This window comes from Capra hircus, chromosome 16, assembly GCF_001704415.2.
Source record: "Capra hircus breed San Clemente chromosome 16, ASM170441v1, whole genome shotgun sequence".
Lineage (NCBI taxonomy): Eukaryota > Metazoa > Chordata > Mammalia > Artiodactyla > Bovidae > Capra > Capra hircus.
In genome coordinates this window covers 55,104,572-55,127,104 of record NC_030823.1, presented here as the reverse complement: position 1 = coordinate 55,127,104, position 22,533 = coordinate 55,104,572, and the positions used below count along the sequence as shown (strand labels likewise).

Here is a 22,533-nt window from a genome sequence, read left to right as displayed (position 1 = left end):
TAAGTGGAGAATGAATGGATAAATGCGTGCATGCATGAATGAGAGCAACTGCACACAGGCTACAAGAAACCAGTGATAAGCTGACAAATTAAGAGCCTGGTCATGCCTTCTGCGTCCTGTAAAGAGTGTGAGTGAGGAGTTGTTGAAAGGTCTTACATAGGTGATGCAGTGCAGATCTGTACAGCTACAGTGGAGATCAGACAGGAGGAGGGCAAGGTCAGAGGCAGACAGTGGTCAGGAGGCTGTTTGGAGTCAAAGGGAGCGATAATAGTGGTGTGAACTAACACGATGCCCCAGGTCACTGTGATGCTTAGCTGAGGAGCATTCTGTGTCCCCATGTGGTTGTGGAGCCCAACTAGTGCTCTTCCTGGGCCTTAGACACGCACATCCAGGAAAACCTACCTGCTAGGCATTGCTGAAAGGTAGATGGCTGGAAATGGGGCTACAGTTTTTAGATGGAGACTGTGCAAAACAGCCATGGACCAGAGGCTGGTGGGGTGCTGACAGAGACTTTGTTTATCCTGTGTCTTGGCTTCTCGCAAAAGCATTTGTCATCTCGGTAGACCAGGGATCCACAGCAAAGAGTGCGTAGAGTAAACAAGGGCAGGATAATCAAAGCTGTTTTCCTCCTGAACTGAAATCCCAGACCGCCTTGCCAAATGAGGCTAGTTAAAGTAAACATAATAAATGCTTTTTCCAGACAGACGCACTCCTGAAAACACAGAAAAGAGATGGAAAGATATGCTGACCAAGCAGGTTAATGGGGGTGAATTAAACATAGCAGGAACAGACCAGCTGGCATAGGGCCTTTCCAGAGAGCTGGAGACATGCACAAAAATTCAGCTAAACAAAAAAACCTGCAATGATACAAGAGGGAACTGGTTCTAGGCATAGCATATCCCTCCCAGAGCCACAGGCTGCTTTGGCAATTAGCAGCTTTACAAAGATGATGGCTTGATGTTCGGCTGGAGGCTACACTATAAAATCACAGGATATAGACAAGAACTCACTCACATCCTAGCTGTTATTTCCCATCAGTGGAAAAAAAGATCCTACATTCGTTGGTCATCTGTTATTCCAGGGACCTTCACATAGTTTTAGCTTATTTCATCTTCACAACAACAAGACTCATGAGGGACATGGGAACAAAAATATTGCCTGCCGTATCAGTCAACTAAGGTGCCACAGCTGTCAGCCGTCACATTACAGCCACCCCAGTCATCATCCCCATTTTACAGATAAGGAAACTGAGGCTCAGAGAGTTTGGAAGCTTGCCCGTGTCCCCAAAACTAGCAAGGCAGCCATGAAAGGCAGTTGTGACGCCTAGTCAAAAGCTCCCATCCATTTTCACAGCTGCTCTTACTAAAGAAGCAACAGTGAAGGAAGGGTCAAAATTTAAATGTTGCAGACTTCCAAGGAATGGGAAGATTATTATCGAGGAGTGAGCTCAGAGATGTTGGTTTTTTTATTTGAGTTGGGCTTATGAAATAAAACTATAAATATATATTACATATAATTATCCCAGGGAGCTCACTGCTGGGAAGATTTATAAAGGCAAATAGCCTTATGTGATTTAAAAAGGGATTATAGGCATGTAAGGAAATCAAGTATGTCTGTACTTGCTGAGATACCGATTACAAGGATCACTGGCGCTCTTACTGTGGTGTCTAGGGAAAGAGAAGGAAGGACCCTGCTGGAGGCAAGGCAAAAAGAGGGAGAAGTTTGATCCCAGCTCTTAATAGTTCTGTTTTCTCCCTCATTGTGCTACCTGGATGCTAAAAAGGAGAGTTTTTCAGCTCCCAAGACTTGTTTTGGGATTTTTGTTGTTGTTGTTGTTGTTCAATTTGTTTGTTTTTGGTTCCCAGCAAGTTATTTGCTTGTATATATAAAACAGGACTCTGGGCTCAGTGGGAAGTACAATTCCAGGCTCATCTGAAATAATTCCTCCCTGGCCAGAAAGCACAGGAAGGACTAGAAACTTCAGCGCTGCTATCCCTACCCTCCCTATCCCTTAGTAAAAAATAACTGCAACCATACCAGAAGGTACCATCTCCCCTGCCCCATTTTATTTGAATGCTCAGTTCCATGGGATACATTAAGAGCCGAGACTCTAAACTGTGTGTGTGTGTGTTAGTTGCACAGTCACATCCAGCTCTTTGCAATTCCATGGACTGTAGCCCACCAGGCTCCTCTGTCCATGGGATTCTCCAGCCAAGAATATTGGAGTGGGTAGCCATTCCCTTCTCCAGGGGATCTTCCCAATCCAGGGATTGAACTCAGGTCTCCTACATTGCAGGCAAATTCTTTCCCATCTAAGCCACCAGGGAGGTCCTAAGACTCTATATCTAGGCTCAACTACATCCTGTGTGGTTTGGAGCCATTGACATGACCTTTCTAAGCCTCTGTTTCATCATATGTAAAAAGGGACTGTTGCCACCTGCCTCATAGCATTTGATGGGGCTTTAGTGAGATCATGAACTTAATAAATTTAAGGCCATTCTTCTAACATAGGAAAGTATTCAGTACTCAGATGATGACAATGATGATGATGAATAAAGAGGCAGAGGAGGAGGTCTATGAGCTAAGAGATGGTTTGGAATGACACCCTGTATAAGTATGGCAGAGAGCAGATTCCCAGCTTCTTAAAGTGGGGTGTGTGGGGGGACCTGTGGCAATGGGCAGAGCCCTCTCCCCCTAGACCTATAGAATCAGAGTCTGCATTTTAAAAGCTCCTTGGGGACCTGTGTGCACATTAATGGGCAAGAAGCACCCAGTTTGAGCATGGCTTCTTTTTTAGATTACCAGGTTTTCATCACTGCCTTTTTATGTTTTATTCATTTTTATTGGAGTATAGTTGCTTTACAGTGTTGTGTTACTTTCTACTGCACAGCAAAGTGAACCAGCTTTACGTAAAGGAATGGAAAGAATATGTGGTGCATATAACAGTGGACTATTACTCAGCCACAAAAAGGAATACCTAGAGCGTGGCTTTTGAAATCGCCCACTTAGGCTTGAGACCAACTTCATTGATGTGTGTCTTTGGCAAATTGCTTCAATTTCTGTGTTTCTGCTTCCTGGCCCGAAGGACATCAGGTCTACCTCACAGGTTGTTTTGAGGATTCAATGAAATCATATTTATTTATGTATCTGAACACTGGCACATAACAAACATTCAGTAACCATTTAACCTTTTATCATTTTTAATCCCTACAAAGCTCAGCCTGGGTCCCTGGCAACCTGGCCTCTCCCAGGCACAAATTCACATGCCCTTTATTCTCAGAGTTAGGTGACTCCAAGCCCCTCAGGTTCTATGGCACCTGTATTGGGTATTCTTTGAAGAAGCCCTTGTCTCTGCAGTCACCTCTTACCCCTTTACTGTGGAACACAGGCCCTTCCTGACTCCAGGGCTCAGAGTCACACAGAGAGCTCACAGCACCTCCCCACCCCACCTCCCCCATCGTATAACCCACCCTACCCTTTGTAATGCAGAGGCCAGGCTGGGGCACAGAATACCAAACCTTTCTTCTCCAATGGTCTCTCTAGGCAATACCCAGCAAATTCCCTCTGGAGTATGGATTTGTTTCTCAACAACAGACTCTATGTCTCCAGTGATTTTTCTCTCTGCTCTGGTAGCTTCTGTCTTTAATGATAAGTCTTTTTTTGTAGGCTCAGCCTCTCAGCCTGGGGGGCTTCCCAGGTGGCACTAGTGATAAAGAACTCACCTGCCAATGCAGGAGCCATAAGAAATGAGGATTCAATCCCTGGGTTGGGAAGACCCCCTGGAGGAGGGCATGGCAACCCACTCTAGTATTCTTGCCTAGAGAATCCCATGGACAGAGGAGCCAGGCTACAGTCTGTAGGGTCGCAGAGTTGAACACAACTGAGGCTACTTAGCACTCACGCACTCAGCCTGGACCGTGTCTGCTTGGCCTGTGTTCCATACCTGGAGTCCCAAAGGGGTCCCCGAGTGTTATATACCATTACAGGCTCACCACTCACTGACTTCCCTCTAGGTTAGAACTGGCAGCAGGTGCCAGGGACTGGCACCACCACTGTTTCCTGAAAAGCAGTGACAAACCGTAAACCATACAGAAAACTCCTAGTGGAGGGAGAGTGGCAGGAAGTGAGGAAGTGAGGGGGGAGGAAGGAAGGAGATCCTCATTGTTTGACTGGACTTCGGTTAAAAAAACAAAACAACAATAAAACCCTGCCTGAGATTGATGCAGGTTATAAACACTGCTCTGGCCTGTGTCTGAAGAGACTCTACTACCCTGCCCTCTGAAAATCCTGTGGCTGCAGTATTCTGTGGACAGGGGAACGGGGTGTCTTCAGCCATGAAGAGTCTTGCCTGGTGCCCCTCAGGAACAGGAGCCCACATTTGAGGACCCCTGTGGTCAGGAGAAGGGCAAAATGAGCTGGCCCCTAGGGCCATGTGAGCCCTAGGCTGTAACCCAGCTCCGGGGACCTGGCTATCACCTCGTCTCCATGGGGCAGCCCCTAAACATCTCTTGATGACACCTCCTCACCAGCTGCCTCTGCATGGCGACCACCTGGAACTCCAGTCCACAAACTGCTAATCAGAAAAATCATCCACAGGGTTAGGAAATCCAGGGGCGTGGAGATTCCTACAGACCTCATGGTGTAACACGGGACCGCAAGAAAACAAAGACCTGCAGCCAGACACACACGACGTCCACACACACGCACACTAGCACAAGGCTGATGTCTACAAGCATGCCCCGGTCAGGCCCTGCGAGTTGCCGCCCTCCAGGCTTCTGGTAGCTGGGGAAAGGAAAGCGAGACCTCGACCAGAGCCCACTTTGTTCCCTTGGGGCCCCAGTGGAGGTCTCGTGGTGAGAGAAGAGGGGCTCCTAGAGGTGCTTGTCCACAGGAGGACTTTCCATGGAGAAACCCGAGACCCCCTTAAAGGAGTCCAGCTGGCAAATCGGTGCTGATGGAGGCACTTGATGTTCACTTCATCCTGCCTGCACTCCCTGACATGCCAGGCCACAAGCCCCAGACCCAGCGCCAGACCTTCAACACCCTGCAGGCTCTTCTAGGGAGGAGGAGCTGGGCAATGGGCCTGGGGCGGGGGCCAGATGGTGCTCAACCTGCTTTGGGCGAAGTCACAGTGACCCCAAGTGGTCATTTTGGTAAGGCACCCTCTGAGCATAGCACCACCTCCCAGGGGCTGCAGAGACCCAAACGGAAGAAAGGACAGAACGAGTGGAGGCTTCCACACCATCCTCACAGCTGGTGCCTACGGGCCTCTGCTCCCTATTTACACTAAAGGGCTGATACAAGGGGACCAGGAGTCGAGCCAGCTGGGAATTTTTCTGTTTCTGCTTTGACTTCTTCAGCAGGGAATGCTTGTTTACAGTAAAGAGCCACAGGTGGGATGTTCCTATAGGACACAGGGTGATGACCCATGTTCCTCATTAATCCCACTGGCAACAAAAAAGCTGTATATGAGAACAGTCCTTGGTGATGATTTTCTGTTTTAAACATAAGTTTGTAGGACCAGTCCCTTCCTTGAAGTCAGCATGGAGTCTTCTCTTGATGCTTGAACATCATCCACAGCCTCAAATCAGGGAGGTGTCCTCCAAAGCCTCTCTCATTCAGGGAACCCTGGAGAAGCATCTGCCATTCCCCTCAACAAGATCAGAAGGGGGAAGCCTGAGAGGTTAGACCCAGAACAGCAAAAAGTAGATTGTTGCCTACTTGGCATGATTTCAGGGGTTCCTAGAAGATCCTCTGTCTCCAAATATCCCCCCATCCATGAAACCATCTATGAAATTCCCTGCTGGAGATTTCCCTGTGAGAAGTCCCAAACTGGGTCCCTGGTTTTCATGAATTCTTTTACCGGATACACGTTTGCCTATGTTATTGCCTCAGCTTGCAATGCCCTTTCCCCAACCAAATATCCCCTGATCATTCAAACTCAGCTCAGATATTCTCTCATAGAAGTCTTCCCAGCATCACTGTTGACCCTGCCACGCTGCTTCTCCGCATTATACATTTTTTTCACTATACTACACACTGAATTAAAATATTAAAAAAATCAAGTCGCTTGACCCAGAGACCTAAGAGTATAGTGAGGAGACTAACGAGAAAACTAACAATAACAATAGCATGGCTGTTGGAGAAGGCAGTGGCACCCCACTCCAGTACTCTTGCCTGGAAAATCCCGTGGATGGAGGAGCCTGGTAGGCTGCAGTCTGTGGGGTCACTAAGAGTCAGATATGACTGAGCGACTTCACTTTCACTTTTCACTTTCATGCATTGGAGAAGGAAATGGCAACCCACTCCAGTGTTCTTGCCTGGAGAATCCCAGGGACGGGGGAGCCTGGTGGGCTGCCGTCTATGGTGTCGCACAGAGTCGGACACGACTGAAGCGACTTGGCAGCAGCAGCATGGTTGTTAGAAACACTAAGAGAGGAGCTGCAAACTCCCTGGGGACAGGGTCCTTGGTTTGCCCCTCCCTTAAAGGCAGGTGCCATTCTTTTCCTTTAAAGGTCTTGGTTTCACCATCTATGCATTTTTGGCTGTGCTGGGTCTTTGTCGCTGTGTGCGGGCGTTCTCCCGCGCAGTGAGTGGGGCTGCTCCCTAGTTGCAGCACGCAGGCTTCCCCCTGCGGCGGCTTCTCTTGTTGTGGAGCACTGGCTCTGGGTGCGTGGGCTTCGGTAGTTGCGGTGCACGGGCTTAGCTGTGCTATTTCAGTAGTTGTGGTACCTGGGACATGTTGGATCTTCCCGGGTCAGGGATCAAACCCACATCCCCTGTATTGGCAGGCAGATTCCTAACCACTGGACCACCAGATGTCCAAAGGCAGGCATCTTTTAAGTGCACTCAGTTCAGTCCAGTCCCTCAGGCATGTCAGACTCTTTGCGACCTCATGGACTGCAGCATACCAGGCTCCCCTGTCCATCGCCAACTCCCAGAGCTTACTCAGACTCATGTCTGTCCATAGAGTCAGTGATGCCATCCAACCATCTCATCCTTTGTCGTCCCCTTCTCCTCCTGCCTTCAATCTTTCCCAGCATCAGGGTCTTTTCAAATGAGTCAGCTCTTTGCATCAGGTGGCCAAAATATTGGTGTTTCAACTTCAGCATCAGTCCTGCCAATGAATATTCAGGACTGATTTCCTTTAGGATGGGCTGGTTGGATCTCCTTGCAGTGCAAGGGACTCTCAAGAGTCTTCTCCAACACCACAGTTCAAAAGCATCAATTCTTCAGCACTCAGCTTTCTTTATAGTCCAACTCTCACATCCATACCTGACTACTGGAAAAACCATAGCTTTGACTAGATGGACCTTTGTTGGAAAAGTAATGTCTCTGCTTTTGAATATGCTGTCTAGGTTGGTGATAGCTTTTCCTCCAAGGAGCATCTTTTAATTTCATGGCTGCAGTCACCATCTACAGTGATTTTGGAGCCCCCCAAAATAAAGTCTCTCACTGTTTCCATTGTTTCCCCATCTATTTGCCATGAACTGATGGGACCAGATGCCATGATCTTAGTTTTCTGAATGTTGAGTTTTAGGCCAACTTTTTCACTCTTCTCTTTCATCAAGAGGCTTTTTAGTTCTTCTTCACTTTCTGCCATAGGATGGTGTCATTTGTATATCTGAGGTTATTGATATTTCTCCTGGCAATCTTGATTCCAGCTTGTGCTTTATCCAGCCCAGCATTTCTCATGATGTATTCTGCATATAAATTAAATAAGCAGAGTGACAATATATAGCCTTGACATACTCCTTTCCTGATTTGGAACCAGTCTGTTGTACCATGTCCACTTCTAACTGTGGCTTCTTGATGTACATACAGATTTCTCAGGAGGCAGGTCAGGTGATCTGGTATTCCCACCTCTTTAAGAATTTTCCATAGTTTGTTGTGACCCACACAGTCAAAGTCTTTGGCGTAGTCAATAAAGCAGAAATAGATGTTTTTCTGGTATTCTCTTGCTTTTTTGATGATCTAACTGAAGTTGGCAATTTGATCTCTGGTTCCTCTGCCTTTTCTAAATCCAGTTTAAACATCTAGAAGTTCATAGTTCATGTACTGTTGAACCCTGGCTTGGAGAAATTTGAGAATTACTTTGCTAGTGTGTGAGATAAATGCAATTGTGAGGTAGTTTGAAAATTCTTTGGTTTCGCCTTTCTTTGGGATTAAAATGAAAACTGACCTTTTCCAGTCCTGTGGCCACTGCTGAGTTTTCCAAATTTGCTGGCATGTTGAGTGCAGCATTTTCACAGCATCATCTTTTAGGATTTGAAATAGCTCAACTGGAATTCCATCACCTCCACTAGCTTTGTTCATAGTGATGCTTCAGCAAACCAAATCCCCAACCCCAGTTTGGTAGACTTGACCTTCACAGATACTCTGGAGATGAACACAGGGATTTAGAGATAGAAAGGTTCCATATTTCTGAATGCCCTTGTGAGCCTAACCAAGCCTGCAGACCCCAGGTGTCTTATTCATGCTTTTGCTGGAAAGATGCAGCAATCTCAGTTTCTTAGGCCTCCTTCTCCCACTACTTTCCTGCCAGCAGCAGGAAGCTTGAAGAACAGGTCTCCTAGACAGAGGGAAGTGAGTCATCCTGCCTTTATCACCCACCCACAGTCCTTGCAGTGCAGGTGAGAATCTGCTCATTGAGCTAGTTGGGCTCATTGAGCTCATAATTCGAGCTAGTTGCTCTCTAGCTCTAATCTCTTCCTGTTCACCATGCCCCATCCTGCCCACTGGAGAATTCCATATCTCCGCCCCTCAACCTTTCCTAATCTTGGCTAGCTTTCAAGATTCAATTCAAGTCCCTTCTCTAGAAGTCTTCTCTTGCTACTCCAGCCCAGCCCATGCTGATTTCATCCCCACTCTGAAACTGTTTTCTTAGCTTCCCATGGAGTGGTACCAAATCACCTTCAAATTCCAATTTGCTTACTCCATTTCCCTCTCCTAGCCTGTAAGACTCATAGGGACCATGCTATGATGTATCAGAAAGAACAGTGAACCTGGATTCCAAACCCTGTTTCATTGTGTATTAGCATTGTGACCTTGGTTTGAGAAATGGACTTCTCCAGTCCTCTGTTTACCCATAAGTAATGCCCTCCCAGCAGAGTGGAAAACAAGATAACATGTATGAATCTCTAAGAAACTAGTCAATCAATAATGGACCTCTTGGCCACCAGGCACTCAAAGTTCTCTTTTGATTTTTATCCCTCCTTTATTCCCTCTCTTTCTTTTTTATTATTCTTGTAGATTACCCATTGCCTGCAGCTCAGTGCTTGGCATATTCTTGTTATTCAGTCACTAAGTCATACCCGGCTCTTTGAGACCCCCATGGACTGCAGCGCACCAAGCTTCTCTTTCCTTTACTATCTCCTGGAGTTTGCTTAAACTCATTGAGTTAAACTCTGTTGAGCCCATGATGCCAATCAACCATCTCATCCTCTGTCCTCCCCTTCTCCTCTCCATCAATCTTTCCCAGCATCAGGGCCTTTTCCAATGAGTCAGCTCTTTGCATCAGGTGACCAAAGTATTGGAGCTTCAGTTTTGGCATCAGTCCTTCCAATGAATATTCAAGGTATATATGGGTGGTCAACGAGTAGCGAATTTCCTTTTCAGTACAAATTTCTTTTTATATCTTTAAGGACAAGGGTGATTCCATTCAGCTCACCCTTGTATCAAGTACACAACCCTGTGCCCAGTGCAAAGGAGACCTTCAGTCATGTTTGTTGAGTGCATGAACTGTGTGCTTTGAGTGTTCAAAGAACAATGGATATGCAGGGAAAGAGTTGAGAGAAGTGTCATCCTCTGAGTTGAACCAATGAAGTTCTATAAGGGATGGAGAGTGGTGGTTTCCCACGGGATGAATTTTCTGAGCTATTGTTAAAAAGGGAACAGAGCCATTCATATGCTACTACTTGCAGGAGTTGGACAGAAAGATAAAGGGAGCATTGACAGAGAGCAATGGAGTCTTTAAAAAGTGAGAAATCCCTAGGAGTCTTCCAAGTGCTGATATATAAGTGTACCCTCTATGCCTTGGGTACGCATTTCCTTTTCCAGCAGAAAGTGTATTTTACCTGCTGGCAAAGAGCAACAATTCACTTGTAGCACAGGAAGAAAGCTGCTGAAAATCAAAGAAAAGCAGCAGGCAGGAGCCTATAAGCGAGTCCCACTTCCCCATCCCCTAGACAGAAAGCTAGGAAAGAGAGCACTTTAAATTCTACTCTGCACTTTTCTGGGAGAAGATGATTCCGTTGTAAATTATTGAACATTTCATTTAAGCTTCATAAATAAGAAACTCAGATGAAATCGGTACATGCTGGATCCGTTTGGCAACATATAATTTCTGTCTTCCTCCCTCAATCTGTCACCCTCCATCTACGTTGGAAAATTTCTACTTCGTTATAGGCAATTGAAGGTCTCAATCAGTTGTCTGAGAGTAGTTTATGTCCCAAAGGTAATCTAATTTCTCCAGCCAAGTATGTACCTGGGACTTGCCGAACATACTGGTGGAGATAAATATGTGCTTTGAACGGATCTGGGGGTGTTGCAATAGCCCAACTCAATCCACTGACAGGTACCAGCCCAGCCAGGGGCCAGCTCCTTGCTGACACCTGAACTCCCTAAATCCCTGGTTTCATCAGAGTCAGTGGGCTAAGCTTCAGCAAACTGACAACAGGTGTGCTGAGGACCAACCTGTACCTGTCTGGGGCTCACCAAAAAATGACTCAAAATTCTAGAATAGTTCCCTGAGCAAGGTAATAATGCTACAGGCTACTCTTACAATGCAGCATGTACTATACTTTCTCTACATTGGCTCATTTAATCCCCAGGACCCTCTGAGATAGACACTATTACTCTTGCCATTCTACAGACAATAAAGCTCAAAGGCATGAAGGAATCAAAGTTAGACAAGTATGTTCAGTTGGTGCAAAAGTATTGAGGTTTTGCATTGTTGGAATTTGCCATTGAATATTGGAATACAGTCTTAAATAAATGTGGTTATGTTATACATCATTTTAATGCATATTTCTCACTTTAGGTTTCTTGCTAATGACATTACTTGCTGTGTATTTTATACGTATTTTACACTATGGAAGTGATATTAGACAAAAATCAAATTTGAGTGATTTTCTTATTTGAGTTCAAAACGGGTTGTAAAGCAGCAGAGATAACTTCCAATACCAACAATCCATTTGGCTCAGGAACTGCTAATGAACGTACAGTGCAGTGGTGGTTCAAGAAGTTTTGCAAAGAAGATGAGAGCTTTGAAGATGAGGAGCATAGTGGCTGGCCATCAGAAGTTGACAACAATTGAGAGCAATCATCAAAGCTGACCCTCTTAAAACTACGTGAGGAGTCACCGGAGAACTCAACGTCGACCACTCTATGGTCGTTCAGCATTTGAAACAAATTGAAAAGGTGAAAAAGTTCAATAAGTGGATGCCTCCTGAGCTGACCAAAAGTTTAAAAAAAAATGTCATTTGGAAGTGTCATCTTCTCTTATTCTGTGCAACAAGGAACCATTACTTGATCGGATTGTGATGTGTGATGAAAAGTGGATTTTATATGGCAACTGACAATGACCAGCTCAGTGGTTGGACTAAGCAGTTCTAACGCACTTTCCAGAGCAAAACTTGCGCCAGTGAAAGGTCATGGGCTCTGTTTGGTAGTCTACTGCCCGTCCGATCCACTACAGCTTTCTGAATCCCAGTGAGACCATTACATCTGAGAAGTATGCTCAGCAAATTGATGAGATGCAGCGAAAACTGCAATGCCTGCAGCTGGCACTGGTCAACAGAAAGGGCCCAGTTCTTCACAACAACGCCCAGCCACAGGTCACACAACCAGCACTTCAAAAGTTGAACGAATTGGGCTACCAAGTTTTGCCTCATCCACCGTATTCACGTCACCATTCGCCAACCAACTACCACTTCTTCAAGCATCTGGACAACTATTTTCAGGGAAAACACTTCCACAACCACCAGGAGACAGAAGATGCTTTCCAAGAGTTTGTTAAATCCTGAAGCATGGATTTTTGCACTATAGGAATAAGCAAGCTTATTTCTCATTGGAAAAATTGTATTAATTGTAATGGTTCCTATTTTAATTAATAAAAATGTGTTTGAAATGAGTTACAAAGATTTAAAATTCACAGTGCAAAACTACCGCAATTACATTTGAACCAACCTAATAGAAAGTGGCAGAACCTGAATATTAATGTCCAGCAGACCTAAAAGTTCACCTCCACCAGTGTTGACACTTTATTTTTTTTAATATTTATTTTTTATGTTTGACTGAGCCAGGTCTTAGTTGTGGCATGCAGGATCTCTGCTGCTTCACATGGGATCTTCTGTTGGCAGTGCGCAGGCTTCTGTATAGTTGTGGTGTGTGGGCTCTGGAGTGCGTGGGCTCAGTAGTTGTGACTCACAGGCTCAGTTCCCAATTGGCATGTGGGATCATAGTTCCCCAACCAGGGATCGAACCCACCTCCCCTGCACTGGAAGGCAATTCTTAACCAATGGACCCCTAATGTTGACACTTTAGAGAAAGAAAGAACTAAAGGTAAGGAACTGACTGGAGCTGGTTTGAGAAGAGGGAAAAAGGGGCTGATTCTAACACATTCTGACCTGAGAGCCTGGTCAGTAAGGCCTCGTAGGTTCTGCCTTACCGGGCATGGAGGGGCTCACTGCACAGGCTGTACTAAAATCACACTGAGGAGGGAGTGCAGAACCCTCTGGCTCCCACACAGCATTCGCCTTCCTGAAACCAAGCCCTTTTTAAGGAAGGGTTGCTCAATGCATTTCCTGTCGAAATCGTCCCTCTTCCTTCAAGGCTCCTGGGAGGTCACAACTGCTCTGGGGAGGGGAGGAACTGAAGGGAAGAGTAAGGCATTCAGTCCTAAAAGCCCTGATCCCTGAGGCCAGAAGCCAAGGGTCATCTCCAGCTGGTCACAGACTTACTCTTTGCCTTGTGTGTGTGCTTAGTTGCTCAGTCATGTCCGACTCTTTTGTGACCCTTTGGACTGAAGCCTGCCAGGCTCCTCTGACCTTGAGGATTCTCCAGGCAAGAAGACTGCAGTGAGTTGCCATGGCCTCCTCCAGGAGATCTTCCCAACCCATGGATTGACCCCAGGTCTCCCACATTGCAGGCAGATTCTTTACCACCTGAGCCACCAGGGAGGTCTGAAATGTTTGTGTTCCCCCCACAATTCGTCTATTGTAATCCTCATTCCAGTGTGATGGTATTAGAAGATGGAGCCTTTGAGAGATGGCTAGGTCATGAGGGTAGAGTCCTCATGAATGGGACTAGTGATCTTGTAAAAGAGACTTCAGAGAGTTGTCTTGCTTTTTTTGCTGTATGAGAACACAGCGAGAAGATGCTCCATGAACCAGGAAGCAGGAGCTCACCAGACATCAAATCTGCTGGTGCCTTGATCTTGAACTTCTCAGCCTCCAGAACTGTGAGAAACACATGTTTATTGTTTGAGTCACCAGCCCATAGCAGCCTAAGCAGACAAAGACACCATGGGCCAGCAGAGGTGGAGACTGGGGTGATGCAGCTGGTAAGCCAAGGTGCACCACCAAGGAGTCCCAGCAGCTCCTGGGAGCTAGGAAGAGCCGAGAATATTCCCCGTTTAAAGCCTTTGCAAGGAACATGGGTCTCCCAACACCTTGATTTGGCCCTCTAGACACCAGAACTGGGAGATGATACATTTCTGTTGTTTTAAGCCAAGTTTGTCATCCTTTGTCATGGCGGCCACCCAGGTCTCCCGCATTGCAAGAGGATTCTTTACTGACTGAGCCATGAGGGAAGCCCAAAATGTTTGTGTCCCCCCAAAATTCATCTACTGCAATCCTCATTCCAGTATGGTGATATTAGGAGATGGAGCCTTTGGGAGATGACTAGTCATGAGGGAAACTAATGCAGATGGGGAAAAGACCCCTATCTCACATTCCTCATAAGGTTGTGGTAATGATCAAAACACAGTCAGATCACCAGAGCACTGAGGAACCTAAATGGGAAGAAATCCAGAAAAGATGGAATATATGTATATGTATACATATAGCTGATGCACTTTGCTGTGCACAGAAACTAACACACAGTGTAAAGCAACTGTATTCCTACAAAATATTTTTTTTTCCAAAAAACAGGTAGCTTGAAAAGAACAAATGTTATTATACAAATGAAGAACAGCATGATCATCAATCTTGGTTCTAGTTGAGCCTACACAAAGAGAGACCCAAAAGGCTTCAGACTGACAGCAAGGGACCCACAGATGATGATTTGATCTTGTTGTATTTTTTTTTTTTTTACAATTTCAGTCGTAATAAATGAGGGTGAGTTTGATGCTAGTTTGGTGCTAGAATAAAGGCCCCCAAAGATGTCCACATTGTAATCCCTGGAATGTGTGACTCTGTCATCTTACACTGACAAAAGGAAGTATAGATGTAATTAGGTTAAGGGTCTTAAGATGGGTAGACTATCCCATGCTAATCAAGACCAGTGTAATCCCAAGGATCCTTCTTAAAAGGATGCAAAGAGATCAGAGTAGAAGATGGAATCATGGAAGAAGAGCTCAGAGAAAAAACCGATTTGAAAAAATGTTATACCTCTGACTTTCAAGATGGATTATGAGACCACAAGCCAAGGGATGCAGGCAACCTGTAGAAGCTAGAAATGGTAAAGACATAAATTCTTTCCCAGAAAGAACACTGCCCTGCCAAACTCCTGAACTGTAAAATAATAGATGTATTGTTTTGAACCACTAGCCTGTGGTAATTTGTTGCAACATAAATAGGAAATTAATAGATCCATCAAACTGGTTGAACGGAAAATGAATGTAGGTAAGAGGCTAGGGAGACACCCCAGATAATTCTAGATATTCTGGGAGATCCCCAGTGATCCTTTGTATTGAATCCTAAAGAATTTCCCTCTGTAGTTGGGAAGTTTTTTTCTATTTTCTCCAGCTCCCTAGGTCCCCCAGAAGTCATCCTCACATTGAAGTGCCCTTGGTAGCTACTATAGGGCACTACATGCCCTTACATTAAAGAACCAACAGCTTTATGCTCAGTGAGACAGTCCATCTACAGTTGTTCCCCAGAAAGGAGGCAGACATCCTCATATGGCCTTAGTCCCTGTCTATAACAGGTACAGCTTGTTCTTCATCCACAACGTTCAACAAATGCTTTACAAGCTCATGTCCATAAAGTCCTCAATTACACACTCCCCCAATTCAGTGTAAGCAAGAAATCCCCTCACCAGTTGTAGCCAACCTGAGACTCTAAGTGCCTCAAGAAGACTTCCACAGCAGAGCACAGTTCTGAAGGTCATGACCAGGACAGCCCCACTGCCCTCCCAAGGAGACTGGCAGCAAAAAGGAAGCTGTGCACTGACCAGTTCATCCTCTTGACTTGGTGTGGATTTCCTAGGTGGTAAAATTAGGATTTCCTAATAGGTAAAATGAGGAAATGGTAACCCACTCCAGTATTCTTGCCTGGAAAATCGCATGGACAGAGGATCCAGGCAAGCCAAGTCCATGGGGTCACAAGGGGTCAGACATGACTGTGCACACATGCAATGCAAATGGATAAAATTAGGAGGGAATTAAATGCAATATCTGAACAGGAGCCTAAGGTCATTTGCTCCACCCCATCCCAATTCAGCCTTCCCCATCCCTGACATACATGGGATAACATTTGTTTCTGCATCTACCAACAGATCTGGTGCCTGGCACTGAGTATGGAATTGGAATATCCGCCGTCATGAACTCACAGCAAAGTGTACCAGCCACCATGAATGCCAGGACTGGTGAGTAGGAAGACTGGTGTGGAAAGAGCCCAGGACACTCTGTGACCTGAGGGACACCGAGGACTGGTCAGATGGCAATTCCCCCTAGCAAACAGGTCCCTGGGTGAGGATTATTGGCCTAGCAACACCATCTACTTGTAGCTCTCTGATTCCCTGTGCCTACCCTCTGACATCTGACATGCAGGATGGAGTCCCACCCTCCCCTCACACTTGGCACCCAGTGGTCTGAAGGGTTGCCCACTGTTGTGCAGAGCAGAGGTGTAAAGCCCCATAAAAGCCAGTGTTGTAGCAAGTCATATTTCCTTCTAGATCGTCTCACAGCAGGCAGAATGTGATACTTCTCACCCCATAGGACAGAACCTTCAGAAAGGCCACAGGCTGAAGGTCTGGACTTGGAAACAACCCACTTGAGCTTGGAGAAATAAGAAGTCCACTGAGACTCTTGCTATTCTGGATTCTGGTTTCAAATCCCAGGCAAATTCCAAAGTCATTTTAGTAACTTGTAGCAGCCTGGGCTGGGCTGGGAATTCTGAACCAATCCCTGTCCCAAGGTTGTCGAGCATAGACAACCTCTCTAGAGAACCTCAAGACATGGGTCCCCAGGAGTCCTCAGATCTTGTTGCCTACACACCTGTGGCCAGGTCAGTCAGAATGTCACCAGGAACAGAGGTAGTTATGGCTGCCAGGAGCAGCATATCCGTACTTGATGGTAGCACCTGTTTTGCCCTGGTTCGCTTACTGAGAAAGGCTGGGAGAAAATGGAGAGCTTAAAAATCAGAAGCCAGCTTTGTCCCACAGGTGGGTGTCTTGAGTTACTAATGCCTTCCTGCAGATTATTCATCTATATGCCAAGCCCCTGGCCATCTTTCAAAGGGAAGGTGCTTAACAAAGTGTGAGATTAGTATCAGCAATGACAAGCCAATCTTCATGGTCAGCAGACCCGCTGATAGCTTAGAAATCCACCGGGGGCCTAATTCCAATACTGGCCCTCGTGTGGAACTTACGTAAAATAGGCTGCTTATTTTGATCTACAGAACTCGACAGTCCTCGAGACCTCATGGTGACAGCCTCCTCGGAAACCTCCATCTCCCTCATCTGGACCAAGGCCAGTGGCCCCATTGACCACTACCGAATTACCTTTACGCCATCCTCTGGGATCGCCTCTGAAGTCACCGTGCCCAAGGACAGGACCTCGTATACATTGACAGATCTAGAGCCCGGGGCAGAGTACATCATTTCAATCACAGCCGAGAGGGGCCGGCAGCAGAGCCTGGAGTCCACCGTGGATGCCTTCACAGGTACCCGGGCAGCAGAAATCTCAGCTGGGTTCAGGGATCAGTGGGTCTTAGGATGAGAAGATCATCTAGGCAACCCACTCTTCCAACACCCCATTGCCTCTAAAGAAAGGAAGAATTCTAGAGAAAGAGAGAAAAAGTAGGGACAGAGAAGACATTAGTAAGTACCTCAAGAAAGAATGTGCATGTGTGTGCTCAGCCACTCAGTTGTGTTTGACTCTTTACAACCCCATGAACTGTAGCCCAACAGGCTCCTCTGTTGATGAAATTTTACAGGCAAGAATACTGGAGTTGGTTGCCGTTTCCTACCCCAGGGGATCTTTCCAACCCAGGGACTGAACCTGTATCTCCCGTGTGTCTCCTGCATTGGCAGGCAGACTCTTTACCACTGAGTCATCTGCGAAGCCTAAGAGAGAATGGCTGGAGGTGAAGGGGAGAGATGAACAAGGCTACCTGGGTGCCTGAAATTATGTCTGGTTTCCTATAGGCTGGTCAGAGTAGTTAATTCTGTTCATTTTCTGCCTGCACTAAGTCAGTGGGCATTCAGAGGGTCCATGGGATCATGTTCAATTCCTTCCAGGATAGAAGTTTTAAATCCTCCATCAGTATTATGAATAATTCACAGAGGTGATGCTGTTTTTATACTGCGGAGGGCATTCAGTTTTCAGTATCTGGCTTGGAGAAAGGAGAGTGGATGAGATAGCAGAGTGAGGATGTGGGCACTCTGGTTAACAAGTGCAGGTGTAGTCCTTACTAACAGGGAAAGCAGATTTCTTTGGTCAGGTATCTCCTCTACCCCAGTGGCCCCACCAGTTTATGTAGATTTCAGAACCATTCATTTCCTCTGTTTTCAGGCTTCCGCCCCATCTCCCATTTGCACTTTTCTCACGTGACCTCCTCCAGTGTGAACATCACCTGGAGTGACCCATCCCCTCCGGCAGACAGACTCATTCTCAACTACAGCCCCCGGGATGAAGAGGAAGAAATGATGGAGGTCTCCCTGGATGCCACCAAGAGGCATGCTGTCCTGATGGGCCTGCAGCCAGCTACTGAGTACATTGTGAATCTGGTGGCAGTCCATGGCACAGTGACCTCTGAGCCCATCGTGGGCTCCATCACCACAGGTGGGGCTGGAGGACTTGGCAGCAGGTGATACTGGGGATTCCCATGGTGACCTTTATGAAATTTACAAAGAGAAACACCCAAGGAGTAGGGGACCACCTTGTTTATTCAGAGAGGGTCTATGTATGAGTTGTTCTTAAACAGTCACCTCTTCCAGGGCTGCACAAAATGTATAAGATAGGAAGCTTCCACTTAGAAGATAGGATGGACTTGCTGTCTTAAGGAGGCCAGGGCTTTAATGCATTGATCCAGAGGTCCTCCTTCTATCAACTTAGAAGAAAATTCTGGAGAGAGCTAGCATCCAAGAGGACACCCTTCTACAGTGAGGAGACATCTGTTCCTCTTCTGGAGAACCATCTCTTGACTGCCCAGTCAGTTCAATTTGTGAATGATGTTTCCCCAGAATCATATGAGACTGGCATGCAACTATATAGGGACCTGGTACTCTGAGAATGGGGTTGATCTGCATGTTATCTGAAAAACACAGGTACTCTGAAATGCACTGAATCACTTGCATCTCATCCTTCTTACATACAGTCACAAATACGAGTGTGATGTGGGTGAGAACATGTGTGTTTGAGTGATTTCTTATATACAAGAATTGAACAAGTGGATTAAACACTCAGCTGGTTTTGGCCCTGTAACCTTCCAGTAGTAAAAAAAAAAAAAAATAGAGCATACAGTATAAATAAAAAAACAGTTTAGGAAAGTGGATTTGTTCTAGACTTGTACTCTGAAATCCCTGTACAGTCAATAACAATTTTTCCAAATTGACCAAAGGTGGTTGATACAAAAAAGAGAAAGAGAGAGTTGGGCTTGTTCAAAAAAAGCTGCCCCAAAGAAAATGACCATTACTCCTAGTTCAAAACAAAACAACAAACTTGAGGGATATTTGCCAGTTGGCCTTCAGGTAGGTAAGAGTCGCTACAGAGGCATAGACCTTGACAGCTTGATTTCATGTTGTTAAAATACTCTCTAGGTGCATGGCTCCGGCCATATCTATGAGCTTTCAAGTGATACTTCAGCCTGATCACGGTTTTAAGGTTGCCTTAGTATAAAGTAAGGTCTTGATTGCCTCTGAGACACCAATAGCTCTTGGTCCACATAAAACCAAAAATAGGAAATTGTTTCTCATATTATGCTTTCTGTCTTTTCCCCACGACCACCTGGATCCTTGTAGGAATTGATCCTCCCAAAGACATCACAATTAGCAATGTGACCAAGGACTCAGTTATGGTCTCCTGGAGCCCTCCCGTTGCATCTTTTGATTACTACCGAGTATCCTATCGGCCAACACAAGGTAATACAGTTACTTGATTTCTCAAAGATGAATAGAATTTGGAACTGGATGAAGACTATTATGGCAGAACTAGCATATCCCAGGGGATATCACCCCCCTGCCTGCAATTTCCTCCTCTATAGCACGCTCCATCAGAATGAGAGTGGGTAATGAGAAGTAGCCAAGGAACCCAGAACATACCAGCTCCTCTCACAAAAGGCTTGATTATATTCACACAGGAAGCAGGCCCTTTACAGGTAGAGTGAACCTGGTAATCAGTCACCACTATCCAGACAGTGTAGTGAGAAACAAAGAACTCTAAAAGAATCTGCCAAGAGCCAGGGTCACATGCACCTTTCCGAGAGAATTAAAGTGAAAGTGAAGTTGCTCAGTCGTGTCCGACTCTTTGCGACCCCCGTGGACTGTAGCCTACCAGGCTCCTCCATCCATGGGATTCTCCAGGCAAGGATACTGGAGTGGGGTGCCATTTCCTTCTCCAGGGATCTTCCCGACTCTACCGACTGAGCCACCAGAGAAGTTGCAAAGAGTAGGACACTACTGACAGAATTCAAGTCCAAGACTAAGCCCTCTGGGGGTGCCTGAAGATACCACAGTCATATGGAGGGAACTACCGTGATGGTGGTCCTGTTACTGCTGCTCCATCCAAGTTATGAGTCAGAAGAAATAGGGCCAGACCTCACTTGCATCCTGCCAGCTCTTGCTGCTGCATGTGGAATTATTAAGGAAGTAGAGGGTATGCTTACTTCCAGTGAGTTGGGGGCATAATTTTCCCGATCTCTGGGCTGCATGCGCCAGTCTGCAGCCATGCTTTCTATACTACTTGAATACCAGCTTGTTAGAAAATCACCTAGTAGATTTTTCCCCCTTTGTTCTTAGGATACTATACAATATGGGGGTGGGATCAGCATGCAAGGTATCTTCAAATTCCAACATTCCCAGACCCCTCTCTCCCAACTGGGTGCTGACTCTTGTGCTCATCTATTGGGCCTGCATGACAAAGTGCCCCTGGGAGATCCTGTATCATGAGCTGCATTGATATGAGATCCATGGAACTTGACCTGTGGCTTCTGCTCTTACTTAGTGGGACGACTGGACAGCTCAGTGGTGCCCAACACGGTGACAGAATTCACCATCACCAAGCTATACCCAGCTACGGAATATGAAATCAGCCTCAACAGTGTGCGGGGAAGGGAGGAGAGTGAGCGGATCTGCACTCTTGTGCACACAGGTGGGCACATCTCCCCGTGGAGGGCCAACGTGGGACCCCAGCTGAGGACCTGGGACCAGCAGAAGTTATCCTGGCTAACTCAGAGGACACTGGTTCTGGGTTGGGGATGGGAGGTTGCCCTCCAGGATATTCCTTGGACTCACAATTTGAAGCAATTTGCAAAGTTCCTCCCTCGGAGCTCCTCTGTAATACTAGGAGTTTAGAGAGTCACCCTCCAAGAGTCTTAACGGTTTAGGTCAGACATTTTCATGGCATTTCCAATATGAAAAGTAACCCTCCAAAGACTCGTGACAGAAGTAAATTCCAGAACAGACATGTGATTCATCCCATCTAATTTTTTAAAAGACTCTTGACAGGGAAACTTTACCTTAGAGAAAAAAACAAAAGGAGTCTGTTATTCCAGTAACGACCCTTGGGATCATGAAATCCCTTGTTCTACATGACCAGAACCACCAAGTAGCTGCACTTGCTTTTGCTTTATCATCCAGGGAGGAGGAAGGAGGTGCTTTTCTCTGGAAAAAATGATGGGCTTGAGAAAAGGGCTCCGACAGCCCCTACCCTGCCCTTCTTTTCCGACTCCTCAGCCAGCTCCTCATGCAGAACTAGGACAGGTTTTCCACAGAAAACATAAGAGGGAGCAGTGAAAGTTTTTGGTTCCAACCCCAGATGCAAGGCTCAGTGACGATATAGTTCCTGTATATTGAAGCATATACTCAGTAGGGCACTGACCCAGCACACAGGAGGGCATCCAGCTTGCCTCGTTAAGAGAACACCTGGATTTCCTGAGGCTGTTTACTTCCCTCGGGGAATGAACGGTACTTCGTGAACGAGAGCAACTTGGAATTCCTCGCTGCTCTTGTAGATACGCTCACTAGCCCAGAAGGAGCATCTCTAAGACCATGGCCAAAGAAATATTCCTTCAGAAAGTCAAAAAGTTATTCATCTGAAGACATCACAGGACGTTCCCATCTTCCCTACCGTCCTTCCTTGCCTGTGACTACATATAGCACAGCCATGTTTTGGGTTCAGTCTTACCCCTCAAATCAAGATATCTATGACCATAAAAGTATCAATACATGTTGACCTGAAGGGATGCCCAGTTCAGTCAGTCAGTTCAGTCGCTCAGTCGTGTCCGACTCTTTGCGACCCCATGAATGGCAGCACGCCAGGCCTCCCTGTTCATCACCATCTCCTGGAGTTCACTCAGACTCACGTCCATCGAGTCAGTGATGCCATCCAGCCATCTCATCCTCGGTCGTCCCCTTCTCCTCATGACCCCAATCCCTCCCAGCATCAGAGTTTTTCCCAGTGAGTCAACACTTCTCATGAGGTGGCCAAAGTAGTGGAGTTTCAGCTTTAGCATCATTCCTTCCAAAGAAATCCCAGGGCTGATCTCCTTCAGAATGGACTGGTTGGATCTCCTTGCAGTCCAAGGGACTCTCAAGAGTCTTCTCCAACACCACAGTTCAAAAGCATCAATTCTTCGGCGCTCAGCCTTCTTCACAGTCCAACTCTCACATCCATACATGACCACAGGAAAAACCATAGCCTTGACTAGACGGACCTTAGTCAGCAAAGTAATGTCTCTGCTTTTGAATATGCTATCTAGGTTGGTCATAACTTTCCTTCCAAGGAGTAAGTGTCTTTTAATTTCATGGCTGCAGTCACCATCTGCAGTGATTCTGGAGCCCCCCCCCAAAAAAAGAGTCTGACACTGTTTCTACTGTTTCCCCATCTATTTCCCATGAAGTGATGGGACCAGATGCCATGATCTTCAT

General features: G+C 46.2%; 1 protein-coding gene and 1 pseudogene across 1 annotated transcript in view; both read left to right on the top strand.

The window, feature by feature from the left end:
• Positions 1-22,533, top strand: part of TNR (tenascin R) — a 483,754-nt gene that overhangs the window by 413,818 nt on the left and 47,403 nt on the right. The window contains exons 10-14 of the mRNA XM_018060627.1: positions 15,721-15,810; positions 16,845-17,108; positions 17,960-18,229; positions 19,408-19,527; positions 20,609-20,755. Coding sequence (XP_017916116.1) covers positions 15,721-15,810; positions 16,845-17,108; positions 17,960-18,229; positions 19,408-19,527; positions 20,609-20,755 — 891 coding nt within the window. The remainder of the gene's footprint in view (positions 1-15,720; positions 15,811-16,844; positions 17,109-17,959; positions 18,230-19,407; positions 19,528-20,608; positions 20,756-22,533) is intronic.
• Positions 9,964-12,113, top strand: LOC108637787 (annotated as a pseudogene).